Source organism: Polyodon spathula, chromosome 3 (genome assembly GCF_017654505.1).
Source record: "Polyodon spathula isolate WHYD16114869_AA chromosome 3, ASM1765450v1, whole genome shotgun sequence".
Taxonomy (NCBI): Eukaryota; Metazoa; Chordata; class Actinopteri; order Acipenseriformes; family Polyodontidae; genus Polyodon; species Polyodon spathula.
Genome location: NC_054536.1, coordinates 28464673 through 28481691, shown reverse-complemented (window position 1 = coordinate 28481691; position 17019 = coordinate 28464673). Strand labels below are relative to the sequence as shown.

General features: G+C 37.5%; 1 protein-coding gene across 1 annotated transcript in view; it reads right to left on the bottom strand.

Annotated features, from left to right (window-relative positions):
* Window positions 1-17019, bottom strand: part of LOC121312946 (integrin alpha-9-like) — a 134930-nt gene that overhangs the window by 81559 nt on the left and 36352 nt on the right. Inside the window, exons 11-15 of the mRNA XM_041244931.1 lie at window positions 15896-15990; window positions 15392-15482; window positions 14707-14752; window positions 9535-9689; window positions 5275-5435 (exon numbers count right to left, since the gene is read on the bottom strand). Coding sequence (XP_041100865.1) covers window positions 5275-5435; window positions 9535-9689; window positions 14707-14752; window positions 15392-15482; window positions 15896-15990 — 548 coding nt within the window. The remainder of the gene's footprint in view (window positions 1-5274; window positions 5436-9534; window positions 9690-14706; window positions 14753-15391; window positions 15483-15895; window positions 15991-17019) is intronic.

The following is a 17019-nucleotide window of genomic DNA, read 5'->3' as shown; positions in this document are numbered from 1 at the left end:
CTTCATGAGTGCATTAAGCACCATGTTTAGCCTCCAGCTAGGAACAATGTCCTTCATAGGTTGCCAAAGCCGCCAAGCCCCTTTCAAAAACTGCCATGCCTGGAAGTAAACTCCTGGGGAGGCCAAGTCAATTTTGACACGGCAAGTGGAAATGGCTGCCAGATAGACCTTAACATGGATGGGGATTTCCCCTTGTTAAAAAAGTCCTGCAAAAATTGAAGTATGGGTATTTACAGCGGGTGGCAATGTACAGGGATGCAGGGATACAGTCAGTACCACACACAAGACTGATGGAAGCCTGCTTGTTAGAATGGACTAACAGCTGTCGCAAAGGTGATGAGAAATAGCTGTCACCTGCATGGCTTCAAGATACTGTGGTTGAAATTGCTTAAAGCAACAACAACCGTTGCAGACAGATCTGTGTGTAGAATTTCTAAAATAACAGAAAACATACAAAGAGAACATACTTTCTAAACCAAAAAAACCATAAATTAAACAATTACATAAATAATACAAAACGTCTCATATGGTGTTCGTATGTAAGATTGCTGTAATGTTACTGAAAGAGGACGCTGCAAATGTTTGTGCAGAGGAAGGTGTTAGCCTTATTATAAAAGTTACGCATAGGTCTTTATTTATGTATTTATGTATTTATTTGTTTGTAGTTGAGTCTTATACTGAAAAAAAGATCAGCTCTACAGCATTTCCAGAAAAATATTTATATACTTTTAGGGAATGCAAACCGACTGGGACAACAACAAGGCCCGAAACAGGTAGGTTCTGATAAAAAAAAAAAAAGTGGAAAAAATACTAGACAATGGAAGAGTGTATTGAATAGACACCAGGGAGTTATAGTTTAGTGCACAATAAACTAGACCGTCAGCAAGTTCTGCTTTCTAACTTCTGATACAGTAGTGTGTACTGAAGGCTGAACTGTGGTAGAATGTGATGAACAGATGCAAATGAATGATATTTTACAGTAAAATGTAACTTAGTTGAGGGATCCTGCTGTTTGTAAATAAATAAAATCCATGCTTCAACGTATATCTTTCACTCTTGTAGAAGAACCTGACACTGTTTCTCAACCTTCATATATCTTAACTTTAAGTCTATTATACAAAACCTTTTTTTCAACAAACACATATTTAAAAAAAAAAAAAAATTGCATCCTCAACACGTGATTGCCTGCTTTGTAAGGCAAATGCATATTTTGCTCCACTACAGTAATACATACACTAATTAACAGTACAATGTTGTCTGGTCTTCAAAAATAAAGAATGACAAACAATTATAATGTCAAAGCAATATTGTTATACTGGTCAGTATATTGCACATTGTTATTCTAGTTGTCATTTGCAATATGCATAATTGTGCTGGAGTCGCTATTTGGCAGGGACTGGCTCATTTCTAGTGTGGATGAAGGACTGTTTTGTATTTGGATGGTTCGTTGTCTCTGACAGTAAGGATAAGTGACCATGTGTTTCTTTCTTCATGGCTCGCTTGCCAGTTACTTCTGATGTATGCCTTATTTATTGTGACCTGTTGTGGATACCAGCTATGGTGATATTGTGAAATGGTTCAATTGGTGGAATGTTGTGATTAAGCAATCGGAGAGCAGCATCTCTGCCTGCTATTTTTATAAATTGGAATAACATACAGGTGTTATAGATATTATGGTGTTATTGGTTTAGGATATTTAGGCCTACATGTACAGTACCGGTAGTATAACGAACTGTACACAATCACTCAAAAACGTTTGGTCATAGAACTTGATACTCTCATGATGAAAGAAAACTAATGAAAAGAAATTCTAACAGGTATGCAAAGAAGCATCAAACTGAAACATAACAAAAACAAATGACTCAAAAATGATGCATAAATAAATACCTTCTTAATTATTCACTACCAAGGACACTGTCCATGCTGCCCTTATACAGGGTAAAGACCACACAGCACATTTCTGAAGCAGCATCTTCCAATTATGTCACAGCCATGTATGCGTCTAACTCTAGGAGTTCATTGATACAGGATCAGGCATGATAATTTGTACTTTCATTATAATTACACCACAGACCACAGGTGTACAATAAAACAGTCGCCTTACTTTGAATTTTTGCTACAGTAATATCTATAGCAATGTTATCAGCCAGCGCAACAGTCCACACATTTTCAACACATACTATTACAAAAGGTCTCTGTCTTCCCCGCTGTGGGTACCAGCTGCTTGGCTACCCTCCCACAACAAGCTTCAGGAAATCCCCATGGCCTCCACTGTGGATACTGCAGCCCACAAGGAGACCCTAAAACACAAGAGTCAAGCTGTGTATCATGACAAGCATTGCATCTCCTAATTAACCCTAGAGGTCAATTAAACAGGCCCGTTTCACCATCAAAGTGGCCAGGTGCTCTCCCACTAAGTCTTTCAGATTTAAACTAACAACTGCAGTCAGTAGGATCACAATTAAAAGACTGAAATGTGAAGAGTTGGCGTCTGCCTCACCCAGGGACAAGCTCCAATATGAACTCTTCCTATTTGTTACCATTGCTTAAACTGTTCAAGTACATTTCCAGGGTTTCCACTACCCAATTTACTCCTACAATTTCTTCTTGTGTGAAATAATCCTTTTAAAAAGAGATTTTAGTTAAAATAAAATAAAAATATTGTATTTAAAGTGGTTTACATGTAGTTAAAAAGATTTGATGTGAATCGTATTATTTTTTTCCATTTGACTCAGTACCACATGGAAATAACAGATGGTTTCAGGAATGCTGTTAGATCAGTGGTTCCCAATCTTTTTCAAGGTACGGACCACCCTGTTGTTTGGATTTTGGAAAGAAGTTTGAATGCAATATAAGATACACGTGTTTGCAGGTTTGTACACTGTTAGTTTTAAAAGGAGATTATCAGAGGAGGTATAGTAACTGGTAAATGTGAGATTGCAAGATTTAATTTCATTGCACTGACGACGACCGTCTCGCTGCTGGAATAAACACCATTGCACATTGCTGGAGGAACCGATGCCCTCAAGAGATAACATAGGTTAAGCACAAAAGATCAAAGGGCCACAGCAAGATAACACCATCTTGGGCAGTGTGAGCTAGAACCAGTTTTCTTTACGACACGCATATGAGACTCCACAGGGGGTTGCCAGGGGTGATTGAACCCACAAAGAGAAGGAAGGACGGTGGGGCTGAGGTCAGTGGCTACTTAATCAAGGTGCAGCTCAGCTCACTTCTCTCTTTCATTAAGACTAGTATTGGAGACTTGTCGATTGAGAAGTCCTGGAAGATCAAACCTACAGTATTGAATTATATTATTTTGTTCTGTTATGTTTTGTTTTGAACTTAAGTTTTGCACCGTGCAGTTTGCATATGAAATTGTGATCTGTACTGTTTTGCTTTGAGCATTCTGTGGTTTTAATGTTTTATTTTTTTAGTTTTTAATTTAATTATTCCAACCGAGTGTGGAATATTCAATGCAGTACACTGCTTTTATGTGGAGCAAAAATGCTGGGACAGCCAGACTCCATTTTAGTTTCTTTAAATTCAGTGAACACAAGCAGTAGAAGGAGCACAGATTAGAAAGCAGTGCATTTACTTGAATGCTAGATTTTTTTTTTTTTAAATAATGCTGGCTAAAAAAAACAAGTCAAAGTTTTGCAAAGACAAATGTGCCTTCATAATGTGTAAGTTATTTACTTAGCATTTGCTTCACATTAAGCTGTTTCAGTTAATGGCGGCATTGAAGGCGATGCTTGGTATTGCATAAAAGGGAGCAGTAATGTACATTAATTTATAAACACACCCATAATAAAAGAAAACAGATAAAGTTATATATAATGTGGTTGAAGCGGTTTGTTGTGTTGCTTAGAAATACATATTGTAGTAGCACAACGTGTGATTGTGTACAACTGTGTAACCGAATTTTGGGAGTTGTTTGCGGACCACCTGGAGTTTACTCACGGACCACATGTGGTCCGTGAACCACTGGTTGGGAACCACTGTGTTAGATAGTTTGTGATAAGATTTACAAGTGCAGTTTTTTTAGTAGTCTCTGAACTACATACATACTACAAGCTTCAAATCATGAGTACATTTTGGAATATCAGAATTTTCAATCTGTGTATTCAACATTTGCAGAACATACTGGATCAATTTTAGGCACAGAATCCTCCACATTAGGAGGCTGAAACTTTAGCAAATGCTAGGCCAATGCTCTTTATTGTCTTTGTACACATTAGACCTGGCCTGCTAGAACATTAATCAATTATTGTGAAATGATTGGTTATTTGATGAATGTTTATTATTTAATTTACTGAAAAATGATTATTGATTATTACCACTAATACTGTCTCTGAAAGTCATCCAAAGCTAAAATCATTGTTTGCAAAGGTAGAGCTGTGTTCCTCTCTCTGCCTGCAGACATCTTATTTGTCATTAAAGGGAAGTGCCAAATAATTAAACTGAGCATCGGAACATTCCTTTAATTCAGTCTCCCATGTCTTGTGTGAGAGAGTACTTGTATGAGTACATGTGAAAAAGCCAAAAAGATGCTAAACAGGCAGAGGAGAAAAAACAAGGAAACGTGTGTGAGAGAGAAAGAATATGGGATAGTTGCAATGAATTGGAGTTAAAGCATGATTTGAGGTACTAATCATCATTATCATGGCTATGTAGCCAATAAACAATAAATTAAAGTGTCACTAATGTCCAACATTACATCCATACTATTACACTAGAAATCACTTAATATGAGTTAAAGCAATCTTTGAGGAAATGCCATCCCACCAGCATAAATGTGTGGGAAGCTTCTAATCCATTACTATGACAAAGGACAGCATACAATAGAAGTTGATGGAGTCATACCATCTCCACTAGTGTAGCCACCTAAGCCGCTCAATACAAGTTGTACTGGTTGAGAAATGTCTGTCACTGGATTACAAGGACAGAATTCTGCTAGGTCTGGAACCAATTATTCAGATTACTATTCTTTTCTATATTTCCAATATATGTACGGCAGGGAAGCTTAACGTCTAACTAAATAAACATTTACAGGGAATTATACGCACAAATATCAAAACAATTTAGTTCTATCATCTCTGTTTAAAAATAATGCTATACTTGATGAAAATAAATGACCCCGCTGTCACCTCCAATCAGTATCATCTTTCTCATACCCTGCAACAGCTGAAAACAGTTATGCTCTGCAGATATTTAAAGCACAATACAAGGGGCCCAATAAGCCACAGGTTATGTCCTGCCCAATCCACTCACCCGGACGTAAGCCACGTAGTGCCGGCACTTCTCCTCGTTGTAAGAGAGCTGGATCTGCTCGTTCAGGTGACTCGTCAGCTCCCCGTTCAGCACGAAGACCACTCGGGACTGCTGCCCCTTCTCTCTCTTTGTCACATCTGCTGTCAGGTTGTAAACCAGCCCTATGGGAAGTGATGTAATACGTTAGCATAGAAGGCCAGATCACTAATGTGCACAAAAAGTATAAATCAGGTATTACCAATGGAGTCCTGGGGGAACCCTTCTGAAAAATTGTTGTACCAGAAAACTGTAGTACCCTTTATTAAATATTGCTGGAAGTTAACAGTGTACTGTACAGTCATTTAAAGGGAAATTCACTTTACTCATTTTACATTAATGAATGTGTTTCAATAAAATAATCCTCAATTATTGATAAACTGATAAAGGCAACTGATCGGAGGGGGCTTGTTTGTGTTGCAGTAGTTGCCAAGGGGCAATAGTTAATGCAGGCTCTTACTAAGGCTCTAATACATGTATACTCAGGCAGTGTTTACACAGTCCTCTACAGGAGGTCACAGACGACGGTAAGTATCCTCCAAAAACAACAGGGCTCATTAGGATTCAGGATTTTCTGAATCACATTCCCCCACATGCAATTCAGTTCTGAGCTGCCCCTAGTTTAATGAATGCAAAGTGCTTTCAGATGACTCATGGAGAAGCCCAACACTTGGTTTCAAACTGAAGTCTTGCACTACACACACACACACACACACACACACACACACACACACACAGTCTGAAATGATACCCGAGAGTATATAAACAATGTGCCATTGACAGCATAGCATGGAATCCACAATATTCCAAAAATTAAAAGGAAATCAGACTTTAGATGTTGACAGCAACCCTTAGTCAATTCTACAGTGTGTTATTTAAAAAAATACACAGGATTTGAAGAGTAAGTAACAAAAGGTGTAGTGGTGTTTGCAGGAATGCCAGCGTATTGGATTAGGACATTTTAATTTTAATGAATTTTTACAATCTTTACTCTATTTCATTGGGTTGCTGTAATTTACTATGGGTAATTATTGTCTCCCCCTATGCTTTGTCACTGTTTCGCTGTCCTTTACAAAACTCTTACCATGGCATTCGGTATCGTTTAAAATTTCATGTGCTCTCTGTGATGTCCAAAATAGAACTCGGCAGCCCTGAAAATAACTCAAGCTCTCACATGGACTGTTCTAGGAGGAATGTGCATTGTGTCATATTAAGAAACAACATTCAGAGTGATTTAGTGCATGCTCTGGAACCCATAATGATCTCATTAAATGTAATAGTATAATGTATAATGAATAATGTGCAGTTGTAAAGTACTGTATCACTGTTGGATACCATGGTCAAACCAAAGTTAAAATGTTTCTGAACAGGCTATATGGTTTAAAACACAATGCATTACTTTCCTTATTTTCCTGCTTTGTTGCATGCATTGCTGCATTCTCTTTTTCGAAATAACTGCGATTGTTTTCATATTTTTATTAACATATTCCTGGTCATGAATCAGTTTTGACCCATTATTTTTGTTTCGCATTAGGGTCTTCCCGTCAAAATGTCTTCTGAATGTCTTCTGAACATCAGTGGTTTCAATCCAGCTTGTTCAATCAGAAACATTTCACTGGTTTCTAAAGTTCAGCGTTTTGATTCATCTGTCCTACCTCCTCACTCTGGCACAGGTTCAGAGGGGCAGGAACAGTTCTATGAATATGCATGGCAATCCCTGTATAATCACAAAACCCGTTCTCCAGACCCCAGCCCGGTTACAGTGAAGCTGCAAGTTGTACAGGCATACCTCCAACCATATCAATACTTATGTTTGTACTCAAAACATGCAATAGGTCATTGTTGTCCAATAGAAATCGCTGACAACACACAGGTGTGGATACAGTGAATACATTTTAGCCACATACTCTAATTTTAGTAGAACATGCCTTACATACGCTTACAAGATACAGGTAAATGTACTTCAACACTGTAAAAACATGTGCTACATATAACACAAACATGGTGTTCAAACAGGGACAACACAAGTTTGTGGCAAAATCAACAAACACCACAATGTGTTTTTTTAACACAAGTCTATGTTAGTGGTTAAATCATCAAAAAATAACACAATAATGTTTTGGGTTTTTTTTAACACAAGTTTACATGTTTATTTACTGAATAAATATCTACTTAACAAACAGCTACCATCATTCAGTCTTTTTCTTTCACCAGTTTGGAATTCAACTGAATTTAATCAACATGCTGATAAAATGCAGCAATAAAGTATAACTGTACCGATGATACACTAATCCAAATAAATAGTACTCCTTATTGATCACCTTGCTATAGCAATATAAAGCTTCCTGACTCTCTCCACACAGAATATTGTATTTATTATATAGATTTACCTCCCAGGTAAATTGGTAGGTTAGGCTGAAGGGTACTAAATTGGCACTAGGAAATCCTGCAGATGAAGAATCCAGTCGCTTACTCACTAGTCACAAACACGCATTGCAAGTAAGTGGATTCAACAATATTTTCCTTCTTTTTTTCTCTTTTTTTAATTGAAAACCCAGTACTACAATTACCTGTCCTGGCATTTCTATGGCCCATTCTCTAGCTACTGCATATAGTGTATTCACAATTGACCACAGAGACACCGGGAACCAACAAAATACAAGAAGCTTGACAAAATGTTTCTGACTTGACAGGTTGGAAAGAAGCCGTCGATGTTGTGAATTCAGAAGACATTTTGGCGGAAAATCTGGTGCATAAATGATGCTAAATGAAAACGACTAGTCAAACTGAAAGAGATTTATAAAAGTATCAAAACAATCACAATTGCGTTGATAAAAGCAATAGAAAGCTAGCTGAAGTAATGCTTTGGTCCATATTCATAAATCATGCCAGTAATAGTGTTGAACATGACAGCATTCATCGGGTGATGCAGAAACAGCATTTACCATCCAGAAACATCACTTGTGTTGACTGTAAATACTGGCCGGTATTTTTGTTTAATGGTCAGAAATTACAGCCATCTTTTAAGAATATGACCCCTGGTGTATTAAATATATATATATTTTTTAATTATTATTATTTTGCAGCATTGCTCTTGGTTATTGCAAATGTCTGCCAACAAAAAGAGAGATTCCATCAAGGAAGCCTTCAGGAAGGGAACTCCTTTGGCACTGCAGTGCAGAGGTGTGTTTGTCAAGGTACAGTACAAGGTAATACATACAGTTGACAATGTGTGCAGCTGTGTGACCCCTACTCTAATGAGCTGCAATGAATGTTTCCTGCAGTTCCATCAAATCCTGTCAGCAGAAGCTTTGTTACTGTGAGTTACGGACACTGTCTGAACTCAGCAGTGTGTGTAAACAGTGCAAGCTGCTTCCTGTTCACTGGGAGAGTGATGCCTGCCCCCACATGATAGCGGTTCCAGCTCTGCCAAACTGCGTCCGTGTGTTCATACGGTCATTTTTGGCTATATCTATGCTATATAATCATACTTATTTGTGATTTACCTTGCTCGCTTTGCATACTTTCACTATGCTTTCATATTACCCTTCGATATATTTTTACGATGGTATACTGCTGTAAACATCTCAAATCCAGTCAATCTAAACTTTGAACCATTACATTATGAGCCATCAATTTAGTAAAGGCTAACTTCAGCGCAGTGCTAGTTCCTATTCTTGAGAACGTTTTTTTTTTTTTTTTTTAATTGGCAGTGCTTTAGATTACAGGGCATAAATAGCTGTCTAATTACATTGTAATAAGTGGATAATAAAAAATGACTCTTACGCTTACATCGTAACTACTGTGTAATTACAAGGAGATGACCATGGCACAGATCATTCCCTTGTTATGTAGTTTCACATGGTAGAACAATGCTGGTAACCATGTTATTACCATGTTATTACATGGCTATGTATGACCTGTAGTCTAAAGTGGTTTCAGGAATATGATTTACACTGATATTCTAGTTGCCACTCACAGGGGACACAGCAATTGGAAGGGCTATTTCACATCTGTTAAGGGATCTTCCTTTAATGTGACTATATAAAAAAATACAAATAATGTGTATTGGTTCATATTAATGTCATATTTGGTATGTCAAATTCTGAAACATTTACCACAGATGTAACATTCTGAAAATGGCAGCCATACCATTGCCAGTGCCCTGTAATACAGAAGTGTTTCCATTGTGGTGCCAGTGAAGATCTTTTGATAAGGGCTTACCTATCTGTCCGGGCACTTGTTTTCCTCTGAAGCGCAGGCAGGCTGACACGTTGAGGCAGTTGAGGTGCTGGGAGCCATCGTGACACTGAGGAGCTGTGATGTTGATGGAGACGGGGAGGAATATCAAGATGTCAATCGTGATGACTGGCCGGGCCCTGCAGGGGAGGAGAAGCACATATGTGGAGAATCTATAGACACAAAGCAGTACCAGTAATGCTACAACAATAATCCCATGATTGCAGTATAATGGCTAAAAAACAACCCTGTCATTTCCTAATTCTCTGGTAATTCAGTGTAATATATTGCATCCCATAGGCTCCTTTCAAAAAGTGATGCATGTGTAATTTTCCATTCCACAAAACGAGGCTAGGAGGGATAAAAAAAAAGTAAACATAGATGGCGTGTCCTGACGAATAATTGCCAACAAACAAAAAATATGTCTTGACTACACTGTTGATGCTGCGTGTTCAGTGCCAGGCTGCACCAACAGTGGTTACAAAAATCCTTGTATTATCTTTGTGGACCAATTTAACAAGAGTTATTGTGAGTGACATGTTTTTTGAGATACTGCATGTGTAAAACATACAGGAAATTACTATAGTAAGTGAAGGTGTCCACCTTGCGGGCACATTAAATTCACATAAAGGTTAATTGTTTGTTGATTTTTTATTAAACTTAAGAGAAAGCGATTAACTGTAGTCAAGCTAATTGTTTTGACTTTGTAGCTGCAATGAGCCTTTGATGATGATGAAGATAAAAAATACATCAAATTCAAGCCTAAGTTTATATTTACATTTGACTTGGGGTAAAAAGCCGGACCTGGAATGGCATTATAATTAATTATATTGCATTTAAAAACAGCAGAGTAAGTTGTTTATTTTGGGAATGAGAACCAATTAATTATTAATTGGTTGTCATCCTTAAAATATTATTCTCAAGGGGGGGCGCGTCCGGTAAAGGCACTCCGTGTGGAGTGCAGGATATGCCCTATAGCCTGGACATCGCCGGTTCGAGTCCAGGCTATTCCACTGTCGACCATTGGTGGGAGCTCCCAGGGGGCGACGCACAGCTGGCTGAGCGCCGCCTAGGTAGGGGAGGGCTTAGGTCGGCCAGGGTGTCCTCAGCTCACCACGCACCAGCGACCCCTGTAGTCTGGCCAGGTGCCTGTGGGCTTGCTGTAAGCTGCCCAGAGCTGCACTGTCCTCCGATGCTGTAGCTCTTAGGTGGCTGCATGGTGAGTCTGCAATGTGAAAAGAAGCGGTCGGTTGACGGCACACACTTCGGAGGACAGCGTGTGTTCGTCTTCGCCGCTCCTGAGTCTCCCGGGGGTGGTAGTGGTGAGCTGAGCATAAAAATTATTGGATATTCTAAATTGGGAGAAAATACTAAATAATTACTGAGAATATTGATCAAATATTGATTTCTGAACTCTTCCTAAGTTAAAACATTAGTATTGTGTTGTTTAAAAATGAATATGAACTTATTTTCTTTGCATTATTCGAGGTCTGACAACACTGCATCTTTTTTGTTATTTTGACCAGTTGTCATTTTCTGCAAATAAATGCTCTAAATGACAATATTTTTATTTGGAATTTGGGAGAAATGTTGTCAGTAGTTTATAGAATAATTAAAAAATGTTCATTTTACCCAAACACATATCTATAAATAGTAAAACCAGAGAAACTGATAATTTTGCAGTGGTCTCTTAATTTTTTCCAGAGCTGTATATATATATATATATATATATATATATATATATATATATATATATATATATATAGTGCCTTGCAAAAGTATTCAGACCCCTGACCAATTCTCTCATATTACTGAATTACAAATGGTACATTGAAATTTCGTTCTGTTCGATATTTTATTTTAAAACACTTAAACTCAAAATCAATTATTGTAAGGTGACATTGGTTTTATGTTGGGAAATATTTTTAAGAAAAATAAAAAACTGAAATATCTTGCTTGCATAAGTATTCAACCCCCACACATTAATATTTGGTAGAGCCACCTTTCGCTGCAATAACAGCTTTAAGTCTTTTGGGGTAAGTATGTACCAGCTTTGCACACAGTGTCGGAGTGATTTTGGCCCATTCTTCTTGGCAGATTTGCTCCAGGTTGTTCAGGTTGGTTGGACGACGCTTGTGGACCGCAATTTTCAAATAGTGCCACAGATTCTCAATGGGATTGAGATCAGGACTTTGACTGGGCCACTGTAGGACATTCACCTTTTTGTTCTTGAGCCACTCCAGTGTTGCTTTGGCCTTGTGCTTGGGATCATTGTCCTGCTGAAAGGTGAATTTCCTCCCAAGCTTCAGTTTTTTAGCGGACTGAAGCAGATTCTCTTGCAGTATTTTCCTGTATTTTGCTCCATCCATTCTTCCTTCAATTGTAACAAGATGCCCAGTCCCTGCTGATGAGAAGCATCCCCACAGCATGATGCTGCCACCACCATACTTCACTGTAGGGATGGTGTGTCTTGAGGCATGGGCAGTGTTAGGTTTGAGCCACACATAGCGCTTTGAGTTTTGGCCAAAAAGCTCTATCTTGGTCTCATCTGACCACAAAACCTTTTCCCACATCGCAGCTGGGTCACTCTCATGCTTTCTGGCAAACTCCAGACGTGCTTTCAGATAGTATTTTTTGAGTAATGGCTTCTTTCGTGTCACCCTCCCATACAGGCCAGTGTTATGCAGAGCTCTTGATATGGTTGACTGGTGCTGCACCATTACTCCACTCCCAGCCACTGAACTCTGTAGCTCCTTCAAAGTCATTGTTGGCCTCTCTGTGGCTTCTCTCACAAGTCTCCTTCTTGTTTGAGCACTGAGTTTTGAGGGACAGCCTTTTCTTGGCAGTGCCTGGGTGGTGTGATGCAGCTTCCACTTCCTGATTATTGATCCAACTGTGCTCACTGGGATATCCAAACACTTGGATATTATTTTGTACCCTTTCCCTAATCTATGCATTTGTATTACTTTATCTCTAACTTCTGTAGAATGATCTTTGGTCTTCATTTTCCTTCAGATTCACAGCCTTACCAATGACCCTTCAACAGTGGGGTTTCTATTAGGGCAATGTCTTTCATTGTTGCAAACTGGGAGCTTCCACAGCACAGGGGTTGAATACTTATGTAAGCAAGATATTTCAGTTTTTTTATTTTTCTTAAAAATATTTCCCAACATAAAACTAATGTCACCTTACAATAATTGATTCTGAGTTTCAGTGTTTAAAAAATAAAATATCAAACAGAACGAAATTTCAATGTACCATTTGTAATTCGGTAATATGAGAGAATTGGTCAGGGGTCTGAATACTTTTGCAAGGCACTGTGTATATATATATATATATATATATATATATATATATATATATATATATATATATATATATATATATATATATATGTAGGTTTATGTTGTGATTCAGCTGTTTTTTGCGTGTCACTTTCTCAGCTGTTTTTTTTTTTGTTTTGTTTTTTTAATGCCATTAGTATTTTATTAAGTAAAATGTGATTCCGGGCAATTTCGTCTTGTTCCTGTTTTTACACCATCCCAACATAAACTCTTTCCGCTATTAATATACTGTTATACTAATATATTAATGGCCTATCCATCCCAGTACAATCACTGTGCTTACAACAAACTAGCACATAAAATCTTTTCACCAGGAATCGGCAAAACTGTAAAGAAACCAGCCAGATGGCAACTCTAGCAGAACACTGGATTCAAACTTACTATTCTCTGCCAATATACAGTTGTTGCCGATTCAATCAAACTGTCCCTGAGTGAAGACAGAAGGGGGAATGTCTTGATAAAAATGTCGATGCAGGGGGAGGGAGCCATAAAATGTATTCTATCTGTGTAGTTCCCCTTGTTAAAAGATTACAATTCGAGCGCTCTTTATCGCATGTGAATACTGTCTACATTGTAGTGTCTACACAAACCGTAACCAAGTGTGAGAAATTAATGCTGCTCAGATGTGTTATAAATTGCATATTAACTCACCACAGAGCACATGCACATAGGCCTCCTTGTAAAACTGTACACCCTTGGAAACAAGCTTTTGTCCAGAGTTCTTAGATTTAGTTTTAATGTAAGTTTCCACTATTAAAAATGTTAATTCTGGGACAAAAGACACATCACGATCGCTGTAACTAAATTAAGAGTGGCCTATTGTCAAGACACTTAGCCACCCAGCTACACTGTTGACGAGATTCTTTTCAAAAGATGTGAAAATATCAAGATGATACAAATTACACAGGCGTGGCTGGGGCTTTAGTTAGCTCAGGACATTTGTTCACTGTTAATGTAAACTCCCTTCTTGGCTCCAGTACATGAACATAACATGACTGTGATTCTCCTGTTTGAAGCAGAGATTACAGCAGTGGCTTAGACTATATGTTGTTAGCTTAAAGCATGGCATGTTGTATGTGTTTTCGAATATAATCCTTAACTTGCTTAAAACAGCTTCAAATGTAATTTTTATTGGATTTTGTTCCTTACTATTGTATGGTGTTTGCAATTGTTCTTAGAGGTTCTGGAATATATTGCTCCAATACAGAATTAGTATTATTTTCTTCAGCCATTACCTTGTCTTCAGAACACTGGGACTAAACAGCCTTCCTCATCCCATTGATTCACATGACAATGTAACGCTGCCTGTTTTTTACCTGAGTTCAGAAGCTGTCTGCTCTTCAGTTATAGTTGCTTGCAATAGATATACGCTCAGCTTTTTTGAGAATTTCTCATAGTATTAATGGCAAAGCACTGCTGAGCACTACATCTGCTAGTGTTTACTAATAAGACACTTTGGCTGGTCTAGCCCAGATAACATATGTCTATGACAGGCAACAAAAACTGAAGAGTAGCTCATACACTCACAGTCAAAACACCTTAAAACAGACTGGCTATGTAAAAACAAACAAAAAAAAAAACAGTATTTGAGTAATTCCATTGAAAACCACATCATAAAAAGGTATGGGGACAGTATACAAAAACAATTCAAACTTATTTTGAAGATACTTACTGCACTGCACTGTTTAAACTTACTCCAGTGAGCAATCCAATTTTCAACGTGGAATAACAAAAACAAAAAAACTAAACCAAAAAAAAAAAAAAAAAGCCCATGTAGCTTCTATAGTAAGTTAATAACTGCATGAAAGCTCACCTCAGCAGCACCACATTATCTGACATAAAGGCTCCAATGGTGACATCTGGAAAGGAAGGTACAGGACAGATCAGAAAATACTGCATCACAGTAAACTAATATGCTGTTTTCTATATTCCTTGGTATTAAATGAAAATGTGGGCCTTATTCACAAAACTTTAAGGAATGTTTTAAGGAATATTTTGTTAAACACTGCTACAGTTCATTTCTGTAAATCGCTGATACTGAATCAACTTCAACTGCACTAAGTCTGTTTCTGTAGAAGTCTCCTGGGCGCTTTTAAGGGAAAGGTGACCCTGGGGTTATGAAAATAAAACTACCCAAATACGAGATCAAAAAGCACCATCTACTCAAAGAAATACAGAACATTTTTCTGAAGGCTGTCACTTATGAAGCTGTTCTGGCAAAAGACTGAAACTGAAACGTAGTGGAACAGGTATTCTTGTGGAGCCAACAACTGTTCTACTATTCTCTTTCTCTCTGTTGTCATCTGTTTTCAATTTGAAATGCTTCTGATGGTCTCCTGGTAGAGGGACGGAGGCCAGGAGGAGAGGACAGGAACTTTTCAGAGACTAAGAAACCAAAACCAAAACTATGATGTGATCTTACAGCAAAGTAATCAAGGAGATAATCAGTGCTGTAGTAGGTAAATGTCATGTTGTCTGAGGCCAGTTCAAGCACTTACCTGGATAACCATTTCCATCCATGTCCACATTCCCCGATATAGACTGACCGAACATCTGCAGCGCTGGGTTGATGTTTTGTCCCGACAGCCTCTGAAGTTAAAAACAGAAGATAGGAGTTAAAGAAAACAACCATCTTTTTGGAACTTTATAAATCTTTTGAAAATTATTCTTTGGAAAATCTTACCTGTTCTTCACTTACACTTGCAACTGTATATACAGCAGGTCTCAAATGTATAGTTTTGAAAGACGTTATAGCAAACTTGTATTTTCATTTTAAGACCTGGTATATGGTATTACACCTGGTTACATAAATCTCTTTTGGTATTCAGGTAGTGTTACACCTCCTTGGTCATTTCACTTGTATTAAAATGAAAATACATGTCTGCTGTAGTGTGTGTTTCTTTCAAAACTGCACATTTCAGACCTATGTAGCAAACGGAAGTGCTGACCAGTAAGACTGATGGAATTATTTTGTTCACTCCAACCCCTGTAAGAGTATTTACCATGGAATATGTTGCTACAATCCCGCGGGCGTCACCGTGATAGATATAGACAGCTCCCGCAAAATCCTCCTCTTTGGGGGCTCCAATGGCAACATCTGTAAATGAATACAATGTTGAAATGTCTGAACTGCATACACACAAGCCCAATAAAACCATGTTTCTTCTCAGTTAAAGTAATGGTCGAGTAACTCCCTGTTAATTGACTTCATAGTCACTTTACAGCAATCAGCTCCTGTGTAAGACCTGTAATAAAACCTGATTCACTGCTTAACATTAGCAGGGCCTGTAAACATTTGTCTATTAAACAACTGACCCAAGATGGACTCATGTTTTGTATTTCAATTGACAGTATACTGGACCATGTTTATCAATGTCTTAACAGCAAAATGCAATTTGCTAAAATTTTTGTTTAAGTAAAACAAGTAACAAGCAACTAGTAAGTATATCGTATACTGTTTAGGCACTGATTGTTATGTATAACATCTTATACATTCTCAACAATTTATATTTTATTAAAAAAATTTCACGTAAAAATATAACCAACAATTTTTATAGAATCATACGTTGTCTAGATTTCGACAGCTAAATTGTAACACTATATATATATATATATATATATATATATATATATATATATATATATATATATATATATATATATATATATAATATAATGTGTGTGTAGGAGTCTGTAACAAATCTGTAAAATTGTATTGTTAGATTAAATTATATTAAATAAACACTAGAAAAAAGTAAGCACTCACATGAAAATCATCTAAAAACAATGAATGCATTTTGGTACAGCTGTCTTTGTCCTGGTACTTTTAAGCTAAATGTCAATGTAAAAGTAGACTATTACTACTATTCTCTTTCATACACTTAAAAGAACAAAAGCACATAAAAAATCAACTGGAGGCTTCTCAAACCCTCAATGCTTCTCCAGATCACAGAATAATTCTGCATCAACAACATAAGTAGCTAGGAAACCCATTCTATACCCTACCACTCTGTGTAACGAAATGTTTCCTACCTTCCTGTCCTAAGTCTGCATTCATGTCTATTATTTGTGTTTTGCTGTACCAATGGCAACTTATAATACAGTACCATATAATCTGTGTCGGTGT